This window comes from Sapajus apella, unplaced genomic scaffold (assembly GCF_009761245.1).
Source record: "Sapajus apella isolate SASKATOON/1434 unplaced genomic scaffold, GSC_monkey_1.0 scaffold53, whole genome shotgun sequence".
Taxonomy (NCBI): Eukaryota; Metazoa; Chordata; class Mammalia; order Primates; family Cebidae; genus Sapajus; species Sapajus apella.
This window is the reverse complement of record NW_022436993.1, coordinates 6,832,498-6,849,386: the sequence shown is the minus strand read 5'-3', so window position 1 is coordinate 6,849,386 and position 16,889 is coordinate 6,832,498. Positions and strand designations below refer to the sequence as shown.

The following is a 16,889-nucleotide window of genomic DNA, read 5'->3' as shown; positions in this document are numbered from 1 at the left end:
TGAGGCAGGAGAATTGCCTGAACCCAGGAGGCGGAGGTTGCGGTGAGCCGAGATCGCGCCATTGCACTCCAGCCTGGGTAACAAGAGCGAAACTCCGTCTCAAAAAATAAATAAATAAATAAATAAATAAATAATGTACACTTCACCACTCTTCGTGTTTGCATTGTTTCTTGATAAGAAGCTCAATCAATGTAATTATTTTTTTTTTCCTTTGAGACAGGGCCTTGCTTTGTTGCCCAGGCTGGCGTACAGTGGCACAATCATAGCTTACTGCATCCTTGACCTCCTGGGCTCTGGTGATCTCACATTTCAACCTCCAAAGTAGCTGAGACTAAAGTGTGCACTACCACACCCAGCTATTTTTTTTTTTTTTTTTTTTTTAAGATGGAGTCTCGCTCTGTTGCCTGTACTGGAGTGCAGTGGCGAGATCTTGGCTCACTGCAACCTCCGTCTCTTGGGTTCAAGTGATTCGCCTGCCTCAGCCTTCCGAGTAGCTGGGATTATAGGTGTGCACCACCATACCTGGCTAATTGTTTTATTTTGAGTAGAGACGGGGTTTCACCCTGTTGGCCAGGTTGATCTCAAACTCCTGACCTTATGATTCGCCCACCTCGGCCTCTCAGAGTGCTGGGATTACAGGCGTGAGCCACCATGCGCAGCCATGCTTTTTAATTTCTTTGTTGAACATCAGATATGATATATGTGGTAAGAAGACCTGGGGTAATCAGGCTTTTAATGAAATCATTAAGACAGGTTCCTGGGGCTTCCTATTGCGCCATTTTCCCAGAATCTTCTTCCTTCCTGTTGTCCTTTTATTGCCGCGCACCTGCTTTTTTCCTGCTGCCAGGCTTTGTCATAACCAAAGTATTCTTCATTTTGGTAATTTTGTTATCTCAAGGATGTTATATAAATGGGATGATAGAACTTGTAACTTTCTGGAGGCAGGTGCATGATTCATGCCTGTAATCCCAGCACTTTGGGAGGCCGAATTGGGTGGGTCAGTTGAGGTCAGGAGTTTGAAACCAGCCTGGCCAACATGGTGAAACCCTGTCTTTACTAAAAATACAAAAGCTAGCCAGGTGCGGTGGCACAAACATGTAATCCCAGCTGCTCGGGAGGCTAAGAAATGAGAATTGCTTGAACCTGGGTGGCAGAACCAGTGAGCCCAGATTGTGCCACTGCACTCCACCCTGGGTGGCAGAATGAGACTGTCTAAAAACAAAACAAAACAACATAACTTTCTGGGATTGAGTTTTTACACTTGGCTTAATTCCTTGGGGATTCCTCCAGGTTGTTGCTTAGTGTTTGTTACAGTTATACTGCGGTTTGTTTACTCACTTATTTGTTGAAAGATAATCTCAGTTATTTCTACTTGTAGGCTATTATGAATAAAAGTGTTATAAACATTGCACGGGTTCTCGTGTGAACATAAGTGTTCATTTAGTAATTTTGATAGGTGTGTAGTGATATTGTGTGTATTATTATTTTTGAGACACGGTCTTGCTCTGTTACCTAGGCTTGAAGGGCAGTATCATGATCATGGCTCACTGCTGCCTCAAACTCCCCGGTAGCTAGGACTATGGGCATGTGCCACTACACCCAGCCAGTGTTTTTAAAAATATGTTTTTGTATAGATAGGGTCTTACTATGTTGCTCAGGCTGGTTTTGAACTTCTGAGGTCAAGCCATCCTGCAGACTAGTCTCCTAAAGTGCTGTGATTGCAGGCCACTAGGCCCACCGCATTGTGTTTTTAATATGTATTTCCTTAAAGTGGCTAATGATATTGACCCTCTTTTCAGGTGCTTATTTGGTATCTTTTTTTGTTTGTTTGTTTTAAATATGGTACACTTTAAGAATATGCATGTCATCCCTGTGCAGGGAGCATACTAATCTTTTCTGTATCGTTTCAGTTTTGGTATATGTGCTGCTGAGGCAAGCACTGGTTACCTTTCTATATCCTCTGTTCATTACTTTTGGATATTTTCTTTCTTCCTTTCTTTCCTTTCTTTCCCTTCCTTCCCTCCCTCCCTCCCTCCCTCCCTCCCTTCCTTCCTTCCTTCCTTTCTTTTCTTTCCTTTCTTTCCTTTCTTTCCTTTCTTTCCTTCCTTCTTTTCTTCTCTTCTCTTTTCTTTTCTTTTCTTTAATTTTCTTTTCTTTCTTTTTTCTTTCTACGGAGTCTCTCCATCTGTACTGAAAAATACAAAAATTAGCCGTCTGTGGTGCCACATGCCTATAGTCCCAGCTGCTTGGGAGGCTGCAGGAGAATGGCTTGAACTCAGGAGGCAGAGGTTTCAGTGAGCTGAGTTTGTACCACTGCAAAGACTCCATATCAAAAAAAAAAAAAAAAAAAAATGCTGGGTGCTCTGGCTCATGCCTGTAATCCCAGTACTTTGGGAGGTGGGAAGTGAGCACATTACAAGGTCAAGAGATCAAGACCATCCTGGCCAACATGGTGAAACCCTGTCTCTACTAAAATATAAAAATTAGCTGGGCCTGGTGGTGCATGCCTATAGTCCCAACTGCTTGGGAGGCTGAGGCAGTAGAATCACTTGAACCCCGAAGGGGGAGCTTGCAGTGAGCCGAGATTGCGTCACTGCACTCCAGCCTGTTGACAGAGCGAGACTCCATCTCAAAAAAAAAAAAGAGGTATTCCTCTCTTGGTGGGTGGAATGTTCTATAAATGTGCATAGATCCAGCTGGTTCATGGGGTTGAATTAAATAGCTGAATGTTTGTGTAGTTCTTATACTTGTTACAGAGAAATCAATTGAAGTCTCCATGTATAATAGTGGATTTGTGCATTTTTCCATTCAGTTCTATCAGTTTTTCTTTCATATATTTTGTAGTCTTGTGTTTTGGTACATACACATTTAGGAATGTTATGTCTTCTTGGTAGATTGACCCCTCTCTCAATAAATAATTCCCCACTTAGCCTCTAGTACATTTTCTTTGCTCTAAAGTACCTGTTTCTGATATTAATATAGTCATTCCAGCTTTTCTTTAATTAATGTTTGCATCATATGCCTTTTTTAATCGTTTTGCTTTCAACGTGCTTCAATTGTTATTTTTGAAGTAAATTTCTTGTATACAAAATAATGTTAGATTATGTTCCCTCCCTCCCTCCCTCCCTCCCTCCTGGGTTCAAGCAATTCTCCTGCCTCAGGCTCCCAAGTAGCTGGGATTACAGGTGCCCACCACCGTGTCCGGCTAATTTTTTGTATTTTTAGTAGAGATGTGGTTTCACTATGTTGGCCAGGCTGGTCTTGAACTCTTGACCTTGTGAACTGCCCGCCTCTGCCTTCCAGATTGCTGGGATTATGGGCATGAGCCACTGTGCCTGACCTTTTAAAAATTTTTTTTATTTTTTTTTTGAGACATGGTCTTGCCCTGTCACCCAGGCTGGATTTCAGTGGCACAGTGATTGTTTACTGCAGCCTAGACTTCCTGGTCCCAAACAATTCCACCACCTCAATCTTGCAAGTAACTGGGACCACACATGTGCACCATCGCACCTGGTGTGTGAGCTGCCATGCTTGGCTTTAGGTTATGTTTTAAAAATCTAGTCTGTCAATCTTTGTCCTTTTTTTCTTTTTTTTTCTTTCTTTTTTTTTTTTGAGACAGAATCTTACTCTGTCACCCAGGCTGGAGTGCAGTAGCGTGATCTCTGCCTACTGCAACCTCCACCTTCTGGGTTCAAGCGATTCTACTGCCTTAGCCTCCAGAGTAGCTGGGATTACAGGTGCCCACCACCATTCCCAGCTAAATTAAAAAAAAATTTTTTTTTTTAGAGTAGAGGCGGAATTTCATCATATTGGCCAGGCTGGTCTTGAACTCCAGCCTCAGGTGATTCACCCACCTTGGCTTCCCAAAGTGCTAGAATTACAGGCCTGAACCACCATTCCCAGCCTTAGTTTTTGTTTTTTTCGTTGTTCTTTTTCCTGCTTTGTTTTGGGTTACTCGAACATTTTTGGAATTCTATTTTTCTTTTTTTTTTCTACCCTAATTTACTATGCCAAAACCATTTTTTTCTTAATAGTGTTTTGTATCTGTTTATTTTAGTTCCTTGATGTAGTTTGGATATTTATCCCACTGAAATCTCTTTTTTTTTTTTTCCTTGAGACAGAGCCTTGCTGTGTTGCCCAGGCTAGAATGCAGTGGCAAACAATCTCGGCTCACTGCAGCATCCGCCTCCCGGGTTCAAGGAATTCTCCTGCCTCAGCTTCTCAAGTAACTGGGATTACAGGCGCGTGCCACCATGCCCTCTTAATTTTTTGTATTTTTAGTAGAGTCGGGGTTTCACCATGTTGGCCAGCCTGGTCTTGAACTTACGACCTCAGGTAATCCACCCACCTCCGCCTACCAAAGTGCTAGGATTACAAGTGTGAGCCACCATGCCTGGCCTAAAAATTTTTTTTTGGGAGGCTGAGGTGGGTAGGTCACCTGAGGTCAGGAGTTTGAAACCAGCCTGGCCAACATGGCAAAACTCTGTCTCTATTACAAATACAAAAGTTTGCTGGGTGTGATGGTGGCACCTGTAATCCTAGCTACTTGGGAGGCTGAGGCAGGAGAATCACTTGAACTTGGAAGACAGAGGTTGCACTGAGCTGAGATCATGCAAGTGCACGTTAGTTTGGGCAACAGAGCAAGACTTTGTCTAAAAAAAAAAAAAAAAAAATTTTTTTTTTTTTTTTCGGTTAATTCTAATATATGTGGGGGTATTAGAATTAAGATATCGTGATGTTTGTATCTGTTTATTACCTTTTTAAATTCGATTTGAAATCTCCCCGATTCCTGGTATCTTTTTGGTATCACAAATGAGTTTTGATTCAAACCTGGGCATTTTTGTATTGTCATGAGACTATACATCTTACTCAAACAGCTGTTTTAAGTAGTGTTCTCTTACACTTGTCTAACATAGGGAATGTGTGTGTGCCATCTTGTTAAGCCAGGTAGGGGAATGAAGTTCAGTTTCTCTATCCTGTCTCTGTTAACATTTGAGGGAAACTGTCCTTTACTTCTGTGCAGAGTTGGGAGTTGTGGCTCCCTTCCTGATCTCCATGGTGGATGTGGCCTCATTTGTTACTTTGTGTAGGTGAAAGTCTCTATACTAGGTCTTCTCTGCCACCACTCTAGTAGGGACAGGGAGGGATGCCTTATTATTGGCAGGTGGTGGTGGAAGTCCAGGCCTACCCTCTTTTCTCCACTGACACAGTGGGGAGTGGGTACTCATTAAGTAGCCAGTTGAAAGGAAAGTTCCAGTTCCCTACTTAACTTGTTCTGACACTACCTGGTGGGAATCTTGGACTCTTTTCATTATAGTCTTATGAGGGTGGATTTCTAGGTTTCCCATGTGATCATTGCTGGTATGGGTGGGGATAGTTGTTCTGTAGTGTTATGCTGGAGTAGAGCAGTCACTCTTCAAAGTTTTCTTTGTAGTTAACATACTGCTTTACTGGTAATTTGGTCTGGAGAGAGAAGGCTTTTGTTGGGGCTCTTTTGGTATGTGCCCATCAGTGTTCCTGACTTGCTCACTTCTTCCATTCCAGGAGTAGGATATATTTGGCAAAAAGAATAATACCCAGGGAATTTACTGCCATATTGTGCCTGTGTCCTGTGATTCTTAGCTAATTTGCCTTCTGTCTACCTTTCAGAGAATATTTGTTTTATTTATAATGTTTACATTTTAAATTTATATTTAGTAGGAGGAATAGGGAAAAGTATGTCCATTCCATCCTCCCAGAAGTGTAAGTCTAACCTTTGATGTCATTGAGTATGCCCTGTTTTGCTCTTTGCTGTTTCATTGACTTCTGCTCTGATCTTTCTTTTGCTCTTTTAGTTTCTTAAGGAACAACATGAAGTCACTGATTTGTTTCTTTTCTAATATAGTCATTTAATTGTATAAATTTCTCTTTTAATTACTGCTTTAACTGCCTTAAAAATACTTGAGAGTTTTTCTCTTTTTTTAACCACTGGTTATTTTTATTTTTTATTTTTTTGAGATGGAGTCTCACTCTCAGTCAGGCTGGAGTGCCTGGTGTGATCTCGTCTCACTGTAAACTCCACCTTCCTGGTTTAAGCATTTCTCTGCCTCAGCCTCCCAAGTAGCTGGGATTACAGGTGCCTGCCACCATGCCTGGCTAATTTGTGTGTTTTTTTTTTTTTTTTTTTTGAGACAGAGTCTCACTTTGTCGCCAGGCGCCAGGCTGGAGTGCAGTGGCACAATCTCGGCTCACTGCAACCTCTGCCTCCTGGGTTCAGGCAGTTCTCCTGCCTCAGCCTCCTGAGTAGCTGGGACTACAGGCATACGCCACCACGCCCAGCTAATTTTTTTGTATTTTTAGTAGAGACGAGGTTTCACCATGTTGGCCAGGATGGTCTCGGTCTCTTGACCTCATGATCCGCCCGCCTCAGCCTCCCAAAGTGCTGGGATTACAGGCTTGAGCCACCATGCCCGGCCAATTTTTGTATGTTTAGTAGAGACAGCGTTTCACCATGTTGGCCAGGCTGGTCTTGAACTCTTGACCTCGTGATTCATCCTCCTTGGCCTCCCGAAGTGCTGGGATTACAGGCGTGAGCCACCGAGCCTGGCCCTTATTGGTTATTTTAAAAGTATGTTTTGATTACAAATATTGGGATTGTCTGTTGATTTTTATTTTTTTTCTGTCACTGACTTCTAAATTAATATCACATTAGTAAGAAAAAATTTATGGTAAGAATTGAAACCTTTTAAATTTACAAGAGTTGTTTTTTTGGCCTGAATATAGTGTATCTTGGTGAATGTTCCAAATGCACTTGAACAGAACTTGTAGTCTGCTAGTTTGCTAGAGCGTTCTATAAAGTTAATTAGGTTAGTTTAGTTAATGGTGTTATTCAAGCTTCTATATCCTTACCGATTTTCTGTCTACTGGTCCTATTATCATCATTCCTTTTTTTTTGGTATATGATGTCGCTCTGTCACCTAGGCTGGAGTGCAGTAGTGTGCACAGTCATAGCTCGTTGAGCCTCCACCTCCTGGGCACAAGTGATCCTCACACCTCAGCCTCCCCAGTAGCTGGGACTACAGGCCATATGCCACCACACCCAGCTAATTTTTTTTTTTTTTTTTTTTTTGAGGCAGAATCTCGCTCTGTCACCTAGGCTGGAGTGCAGTGGCATGATCTCGGCTCATTGCAACACCCACCTCTTGGGTTCAAGCAATTCTGCCTCATCCTAGCTGGGATTACAGGTGTGCGCCACCACTTCTGGCTAATTTCTTGTACTTTTAGTAGAGACAGGGTTTCACCATGTTGGCCAAACTGGACTTTCATTCCTGCCCGCAGGTTATTCGCCTGCCTTGGCCTCCCAAAGTGCTGGGATTACAGGCGTGAGCCACCTATACCTACCCCATCGTTTCTTTTATCTCCTGTTTTGTGGATTTAGTTACAAATATGTTTGGCCGCTTGAAGCTATCTGAAGATAATACTTTTTTGTGTGTGTGTGTGTTTTTTTTCTTGTGTTTCATTTAGGTTAGTAATTTTGGTTTCATGTGTTGTAAATCTTATAAAGTATATTTTTCATCTTAGTCTTTGTAATTTTCATCTTTAGAAGTTCAAATTTTAAAAATATGTTTTTACTTAATATGTTTCTTTTAGCTTTCTGATCATATGAAATATTGTGGTCACAATTGTTTTGAAGGACTTGTCTACTAATTCTGTTTTATGTTTCATTTCAAAATTGGTTTCTTTTTTTGTATCATAATGGGATATAATTTCCTGCTTCTATGTAAGTCTTATAAATATTGATTGACATTTTAGCCAGTGTGAATTTTACCTTGTTCCCCACTTTCTCTAGTTTTGTTTGTCTTTGAAAAATATTTGTGGACTTTGTTCTGTGGCATTATTAAGTTGCTGGAAAACAGCTTCTTTCTGTTGGGTCTTTATGTTTTCTTTGATTGGACCAGGGCTGTGTTTAGGGTTAGTTTTTTCCTCCTTCTGAAGCCTTTCCTTTCTTAGTACTCTGGTGTGATATCTCCAGTGTGATATAAATTGTATCACATCATTTCCTTTCGGACTTTTGGGTGTAGGTGCTATTCACATCCTTTTGTAAATTCTGGATGCTATTACCTCCGATTCTTTTGGTGATTTCTCACCTTGCCCTTGGATAGCTCCTTTACATTGCAAGTGCTGATTTGTCATTCAACCAGAAGTTCTAGGGTGAGCCTTTGTAGATCTCTTCATTTCTTTCTCTCTCTCCAGCTCTCTACTCAGTGCTGGTCTCCCTTGTGAGCTCTAGGCACCTTGGCCTCCTTGGACTTCCAACTCCGTTTCCTCAACTTGGGGAGACCACAGGTTCTGCCTGGGTTTCTCTTCCCTGTTCCACGACCTGGAAACTCTCTCAAGGCAGTAAGCTGGGCACATGTGTGGCCCGTTTGTTTGTTGTCTTCCAGGGATCACTGTCTTTTGTTACTTGTGTAGTATCTTCAGTGCTGTTGTTTCATTCATTTTATTAGGTTTTTATTATTTCATACAAGGAGGCTAAATCTGGTCCCCTTTATTCACTCCATCTTGACCACAAGTGGTATCATTGTGATTTTAATTTACATTTTCATGGAAAATGAACAAACTAGTCATGTAAATTAAATTATATTTAATTTACATTTCAACTGATGATATTGAGCACTTGTATGTTGACCATTTGTGTGTTTTGTGACGAGTTTGTTCATTTAGCCTTTATTGTTCTTTTTTTTCTGTTTTTCATCTATTCGAGTTGCAGAAGGTGTTTATATGTCCTAAATACTGATCCTTTGTTAGATAAATGTTTTGTCCCCAAGTCTATGTGGTTACCTATTTATTTTAACTGTACTTTTTGATGAGCAGAAATACTTATATCTGATAAGTTTAATTTATCAGTGTTTTCTTTTGTAGTTATTGCTTACTGTGAGCTAAGACACTTTTGCCTAACCTCGAAGTCATGAAGGTAATTTCCTTTATTTCCTCTAAAAGGCTTTGGTTTTGCTAATTTATATTTAGGTCTGTAATGCATCTGAAATTATTTTTGTAGGTTTGAATTTTTTTTTTTTTTGCACACGGAATCTTGCTCTGTTGCCTAGGCTGGAGTGCAGTGGTGCACTCTTGGCTCATTGCAGCCTCCACCTCCCGGGTTCCAGCAATTCTCCTGTCTCAGGCTCCTGAGTAGCTGGGACTGTAGACACGTGCCACCACGTCTGACTAATTTTTGTATTTTTAGTAGGGATGGGGTTTCACCTTGTTGGCCAGGCTGGTCTTGATTTCCTGATAGTGTGATCCACCTGCCTTGGCCTCCCAAAGTGCTGGGATTATAGGTGTAAGCCACTGCGCCAGGCCAGATTTGATTTTTTTGCATATGGCTATCCAGTTGTTTTTCCTGTTTGTTGAAAAGAGTCTCCTTTCCTCACTGGATTGCTTTGGTGGAACATCACATGGCTATATCAGTGGGATCTCTTTCAGAAATCTTTATTCTACTCCACAGATCTATTTGTCTAGCCCTGTACAAAATTTTGATTATTTTGTAACTTTATATTGTCTTGAAGTCAGAATTGCAGGTCCTAAAACCTTTTTCTTCTTTTTCAAAGTTCTGAATATTCTGTGTCTTTCATGTTTCCATATGAATTTTAGTAATGTCTTTTCTGTCTTCTCTATAAAAGGCTGATGGGATCATGATTGTAATTGCCTTGAATCTATTGATCAGTTTGAATTGATTTTTGTATGTTGACCTGTTTCTTACAACCCTACTTAAGTCATATTAATTCTACTAGTTTTTTTGGTAGATTACTTAGATTTTTCTAATAGATGATTGTCGTAAAACACAGTTTTTTCTCTTTTTTCTTCAATTGTAATTCCTTTTATTCTCATCCTTTACAGAATGGACTTAATCTTGTTTTCTTTCTTTGAGCAGAGCATTCAGTGTTATACCATTAATTATAAGTCAGTCGTAGGGGTTTTATTGATGAACTTTATCAGATTGTTTTCAAATATAGGTTTTATTATTATTTAGATATGGCAAGGCCAACAGTACTCAGCATGACTGCCATCGAAAAGATAGTTTCTTATAGTCACAGGCCCCAGGAGGAGTTGTCATGCCATGCCACGGAGAATACACAGGTTAAATAAGGTTTAATCCTAGCTTCCTGAGAGTTTTTTTTTTTTTTTTTTGAGACGGAGTTTCACTCATGTTACCCAGGCTGGAGTGCAATGGCGTGATCTCGGCTCACCTCAACCTCCGCCTCTTGGGTTCAGGCAGTTCTCCTGCCTCAGCCTCCTGAGTAGCTGGGATTACAGGCACGCGCCACCATGCCCAGCTAACTTTTTGTATTTTAGTAGAGACGGGGTTTCACCATGTTGACCAGGATGGTCTCGATCTCTTGACCTCGTGATCCACCCGCCTCAGCCTCCCAAAGTGCTGGGATTACAGGCTTGAGCCACCGCGCCCGGCCCCCTGAGAGTTTATGTAATGAATGGATATTGAGTTTTCTCAAAAGCTTTTTCTGTATGTATTGAGATGATGCTGTATTTTTAAAGATATTAATGTAAATTTCATTTTTTTTTTTTTGTTTGTTTTATTTTCAAATGTTATACTAAATGCCTCTTGATGTCTTGGTGTATTACTCTTTTTTTTATAATTTTTTTTGGAGATGGGTACAGTGGCGTGATCACTGCTCACTACAACCTCCGCCTCCTAGGTTCAAGCGATTTTCCTGCTTCAGCCTCCCGAGTAGCTGGGATGATGAGCGAGTGTCACTGTGTCCGGCTAATTGTTTTGTGGAGATGGGGTTTCACCATGTTGGCCTGGGAGATCTCCTGACCTCAAGTGATCCTCCTGCCTTGCCCTCCCAAACTGCTGGGATTACAGGTGTGAGCCACTGGAGCTGGCCTATTCTTTTTATATATGGTTGGATTTAAATTGCTAATATTAAATATTTTTGCATCTTTGTATGTGAGGGATTTTAGTGTAATCTTGTTGCTTATTGTCAGGTGCTGGTATTGGTATATTCATTGGTATTACACATGCTAAACTTAGAAATGATTTGGGAAGTACTGTCTCCTCTATTTTCTGGAAATGTTTGTGTGAGATTGATGCTCTTTTTTCTTTAGTGGTTGAATGAATTTCTTAATGAAAAAATCTGAGTCTGTAAAGTTTTTTTTAGGGGAAGGATTTTGATAATGAATTCAACTTAGCGCTCCTCAGATACTCTGTTTTGTCTTGTCAGTCTTGGTAAGTTTTGTTTTCAAAGAATTTTTTTCATCTAAGCTTTTGAATTTGTTAGCATAAAGTCATTATAATAATCTTTAGCCCTTTTAATATATTTGGGATCATGGAGGTAATTCCCCCTTTATTCTTGATAGTAGTAATTCGTATTCTTCCTGTTTTTAAAAAAAGTAATTTAGCTTGCAGATTGTCAACTTTGTAGGCCTTTCCAAAGTATTACCAGAAAGGGGGCCCAATCCAGACTCTAAGAGAAGGGCAGTCCAGACCCTAAGAGAGGGGTTCTTGGATTTTGTGCAAGAAAGCATTTGAGGCAAATTCATAAAGTAAAAGCAAGTTTATTAAGAAAGAAAAGGGGCTGGGCGTGGTGGCTCACGCCTGTAATGACACCACTTTGGGAGGCTCAGGTGGGCAGATCACAAGGTCAAGAGATTGAGACCATCCTGGCCAACATGGTAAAACCCCATCTCTACTAAAATACAAAAGTTAGCTGGGTCTGGTGGCGCACACCTGTAGTCCCAGCTACTCGGGAGGCTCAGGCAGGAGAATTGCTTGAACCCGGGTGACAGAGGTTGCAGTGAGCTGAGATCACACCATTGCACTCCAGCCTAGTGCCTGGCAACAGAGCAAAACTCTGTCTCCAAAAAAAAAAAGGAATAAAAGAATGGCTACTCCATAAGCAGAGCAGTGCCATGGACCACTGGTTGCCCATTTTTCTGAGGATATCTTGATTGTATGCTAAACAAGGGGTGGATTATTCATGAGTTTTCTGGGAAGGGGGTGGGCAATTCCCAGAACTGGGGATTCCTCCCCTTTTAAGACCGTGGCATTTGTAAACTGTCTTGGCGCTGGTGGGAGTGTCTCTTAGCATGTTAATGTATTATAATTAGTGTATAATGAGCAGCGAGGACTACCACAGGTCAGTTTTGTCACCATCTTAGCTTTGGTGGGTTTTGGCCCCCTTCTTTATTACAGACTGTTTTATCAGCAAGGTTTTTATGACGTGTATCTTGTGCCAACCTCTTATCTCATTCTGTGACTGTCACTCAGGTTCAGAGGCCTCTGACAATAGGACCAACTTTGACTTCAGATTTTCTGTTACTTTTCTGTTTCATTTTCTTCAGCTCTTTTTACTATTTCTTTCTTTTTTTTTTTTCTACTTTGGGTTTACTTTGCTCTTTTATAGGTTCTTTAGGTAGAACCCTACTTACGTTGTGTTGTGTTGTGTTGTGTTGTGTTGTGTTGTGTTGTGTTATGTTATGGACAGAGTCTTGCAGCGTCGCCCAAGCTGGAGTGCAGTGCTGCAATCTTGGCTCACTACAACCTCTGCATCCCAGGTTCAAGTGATTCTTCTGCCTCAGCCTCCTGAGTAGCTGGGATTACAGGCACTCACCGCCACACCCAGCTAATTTTTATATTTTTAGTAGAGATGGGGTTTCACCATGTTAGCCAGGCTGGTCTTGGTCGAATTCGAGACCTCCGGTGATCCTCTTGCCTTGGCCTTTGAAAGTGCTGCCATGACAGACATGAGCCACTGTTCCTGGCTGCTAGATCATTAATTTTATATCTATCTGTTTTTCTAATGTGGTTAGGAAACATAATCTGCATGATTTCCATTGTTTTCATTTCATTGTGTCCTGCTTTGTGGCTCAGTATGTTTTCTTTCATGGTGAATGCACTCAGTTCACCTGAAAAGACTGTTTATTGTGGTTTTAACATTGCTCAGATTATCTGTCTTGATTGGTCCTTTTTTTTTTTTTTGGTCTGGTTGTGTCAATCACAAAGAGGGATGCTAAAATATCCTACAATGTTTGGGGCACTGACTATGCCTTATGCTAATTTTTTGCTTCATATATTTTGAAGCATTGTTTTTAGGTGCATACATTTATAATTTTGACTTCTTCATTGTCTGACTTACTGTGAAATGTCCCTACCTCTCTTTACTGTGTAGCCACTCACCATCTTTTTTTGTTGTTTGTTTTTTTTTTTTTTTTTAAATGGAGTCTCACTCTGTTACCAAGGCTGAAGTATGGTGTTGTGATCTCGGCTAACTGTAACCTTCACCTCCCAAGTTTAAGCAATTCTCCTGCTTCAGCCACCCTAGTAGTTGGAACTACAGGTGTGTGCCACCATGCTTGGCTAATTTTTGTATTTTTAGTAGGGACAGGATTCTGCCACGTTGGCCAGGCTAGTCTCGAACCCCTGGCCTCACATGATCTGCCTGCCTTGGCCTCCCAAAGTGCTTGGATTACATGCGTGAGCCACCCTACACCCAGCCTATCTATTTGCTTTTGAGCTGTTTGTGTCTTCACTTAAAGTGTGTTTCTTGGCCAGGCGCGGAGGCTCATACCTGTAATCCCGGTGCTTTGGGAGGCTGAGGCAGGCATATAATGATGTCAAGATATCAAGACCATCCTGGCCAACGTGGTGAAACCCGTCTCTACTAAAAATACAAAAATTAGCCGGGCATGGTGACACATGCCTGCAGTCTTAGCTACTTGGGAGGCTGAGGCAGGAGAATCGCTTGAACCTGGGAGGCAGAGGTTACAGTGAGCCAAGATCGCACCATTGCACTGCAGCCTGGCGACAGAGTCAAGATTCTTGTCTCAAAAAGAAAAAAAAAGTATGTTTCTTACAGACACCATGTGATTGAGTTTTACTTTTCTATGTGTGCTAATACACTATTTATTTATTTTTGAGACAGTCTGTACATCACTACAATCAATTTTAGGACACTTACATCCCCTCAAAAAGCTCTTTGGTCCATTAACAGTCATTCTCCATTACCCTACTCCCTTAGCTCCTGGCAATCACTAATATTCATTCTATCTCTATCCTTATTTAGGATATTTCATATAAATGGAATCATATACTGTATAGTGTATTATGAGTGGCTTCTTTCCCCTAGCATAATGTACAAGCATTTGTTTTGTAGCATTTCTTAGAACTTTGTTCCTTTTTGTTGTCAAATAATATTCCATTGAATGGCTATACTACATTTTCTTTACTCATTCATTAATTGATGGACATTTAGGTTGTATATACTTTTGCAATATTATAGATAATGTTATTATCATGAACATTTGTCTGTAAATCCCGGCATTTATTTTCAGTTCTCTTAGGTGTAGGATTTTTGTTTCATGCTGTAACTCTGTTTAACCTTTTGAAAAACTGAAAAAGAGGCTGTACCGTTTTAAATTATCCAGCAACAATATATGAAAGTTTCAATTTCTCCATCACTTTGCCAACATTTTTTATTGTTTGGTTTTTGATTTTAGCCATCCCACAGGGCATAAGGTATTATCTCATTGTGGTGTTTATTTTTGTTTATTTTTTTCGTTATAGTTATTTATTTATTTTTTAGACAGAGTGTCACTCTGTCATTCAGGCTGGAGTGCAGTGGTGTGATATCTTGACTCAGCACAACCTTCGCCTCCCAGGTTCAAGCGTTCTCTTGCCTTAGCCTCCTGAGCGCCTGGGATTACAGGTGCCTGCCACCACGTCCAACTAATTTTTGTATTTTTAGTAGAGATGGAGTTTCACCATGATGACCAGGCTAGTCTCAACCCCTGACCTCAGGTGATCCACCTACCTAGGCCTCCCAGAGCACTGGGATTATAGGCGTGAGCCACTGTGCCTGGCCTGGTGTTGATTTTTAATCCTTAATGATTAATGATGTTAAGCATCTTTTCATGTGCTTATTGGTCATTTATATATTTTCTTAGGAGAAATGTCTAGTTAGATCTTTTGTTAAGTTTTTTTTTTTTTTTTTTTTTTTTTGAGACAGAGTTTCACTTGCTCTGTCACCCAGGCTAGAGTGCAGGGGCGTGATTGCGGCTCACTGCAACCTCTGCCTCCCAGGTTCAAGTGACTCTCCTGTGTCAGCCGCCCGAATAGCTGGGACTGCAGGTGCCCACTATCACGCCCGGCTAGTTTTTTGTATTTTTAGTAGAAACAGCGTTTCACTGTGTTAGCCAGGATGGTCCCGAACTCCTGACCTCATGATCTACCTGCCTCGGCCTTCCGAAGTGCTGGGATTACAGGCGTGAGCCACTGTGCCCGGCCCTTTGTTCAGTTTTTTAACTGGGCTACATAGTTTTTTAGTTTTGAGTGGTAGAGCTCATTATCCTGGATACAAACTACTTATCAGACATGTGACTTGTAAATATATTTCTTCCATCCTTTTACTTTTATGATGGTTTTGTTTGTAACAAAAAAGCCTGTAGGTTTGGTAAACTCTTTTCTTCTGTTGCCTCTGCTTTTAGTGTTGTGTCTAAAAATTTTTGTTCAATCAAGTCCTTAAAGACTTACCTCTTCTGTTTTTTTCTAAAGTTTTAGCTCTATCATTTAGATCTGCAATCACGTTGAGTTAATTTTTGTATATAATATCAGGAAGGGTTTCAGCTTATTTCTTTTAAACATTCATCTAGCAACTTAAATATATTTCTTTACTCTTTTCAGTCTGTTTATATAGTATTACCACTTATGGCTAATGTTGTAAAAGTTGTAAAGTGTACAAAGCTTGTAACTTATTCTTTTACATCACCTCTGTTTGCTGTCATTTATGCTGTTGTCATGTGTGTTGGATCTACATATAAGCTGCAAAAAAGAACAATATAAGTTTGGCTTTCAGTAATGTAATGTTAAGAACTTAAGAGCTACAAGTCTTCTAAGTTTACCCAGATATTTACCATTTGTGGTAGTCGTCTTTGTCTTGTAAAGATTTGCATTTTCTAGCATAATTTCTCTTAATTCTGAAGAATTTCTTTAGCCTTTCTTGCAGGGCATATCTTTTGGAGATAAATTATGTTTGCTTTCTTTTATTTGAAAGTATCTCTTTTACCTGTATTTTTTAAGGTTATTGTGGTTGTATAGAATTCTGTGTTGACAGTGCTTTATCTTTTAGCAGTTTAAGTATTTTACTTTCGTTTGGCTTCCATATTTTGTGATAAGAAATCTGCCATTCATCCAGCCACTGTTCACTCTGTGAAATGTGACATTTTCTTTTGGTCCTTCAAGATTTTTCCCTCTGTTTGCTTTTTAGCAAGGCATTTGGCTTTTGGAGTTTGCTGAGATTCTTGAATCTGTAAATTTGTCTATTTTCAAATTGAAGAAATTTTCAGCCATCATTTCTTGAAAATTTTCTTTCCTGCCTCATATTCTTTCTCTCTTCTTTTTTAGGCCTTTGGTTATATATGTGAGATCCTGAAGCACCCAGCCTGCCGCCCCTTTTTTGGCCTATGTGCTCTTTTTCAGATTAGATTCTATCTATCCATGTAGCTTCAAGTTCACTGACTCTTTTGTCATCTCAGATTTGTTGTTAAGCTATTTTCTTTCTTGTGTGTGTGTGTGTGTGTGTGTGTGTGTGTGTGTGTGTGTGTTTTTAAATTTGAGACTGAGTCTTGCTCTTTTGCCCAGGCTAGAGTACACTGGTGCAATTATATTACTGCAGCCTTGAAATCCCAGGCATAAGTGATCCCCCTGCCTCAGCCCTCTGAGTATTTAAGAATAGACACTGGTGCTACTGTGCTCAGCTTCCAGTTTTTTTTTTTTTGGTGAGCATCCTGTTTTGTTTGTTACAGGTTTTTTTTTCATTGACTGAATAGAACTTAATTGTAATACCTGTTCTAAAACTTTTTTCTGGCCGAGCACCGTGGCTCATGTCTGTAAT

At 40.4% G+C, this 16,889-nt stretch overlaps 1 protein-coding gene and 1 non-coding gene across 19 annotated transcripts in view; one reads left to right on the top strand and one right to left on the bottom strand.

Annotated features, from left to right (window-relative positions):
- MLLT10 (MLLT10 histone lysine methyltransferase DOT1L cofactor) overlaps positions 1 to 16,889 on the top strand; it is a 245,921-nt gene that overhangs the window by 56,037 nt on the left and 172,995 nt on the right. Inside the window, exon 3 of one of the 18 annotated variants that reach the window (XM_032243916.1) lies at positions 8,902 to 8,953. The exons of the other annotated variants lie outside the window; for them this stretch is intronic. Coding sequence (XP_032099807.1) covers positions 8,948 to 8,953 — 6 coding nt within the window. The 5' untranslated portion in view covers positions 8,902 to 8,947. The remainder of the gene's footprint in view (positions 1 to 8,901; positions 8,954 to 16,889) is intronic. 18 annotated transcript variants of the gene reach the window in all.
- Positions 1,834 to 1,940, bottom strand: LOC116527272. The gene has a single exon (XR_004258465.1). It is a non-coding gene; the product is annotated as a U6 spliceosomal RNA (small nuclear RNA).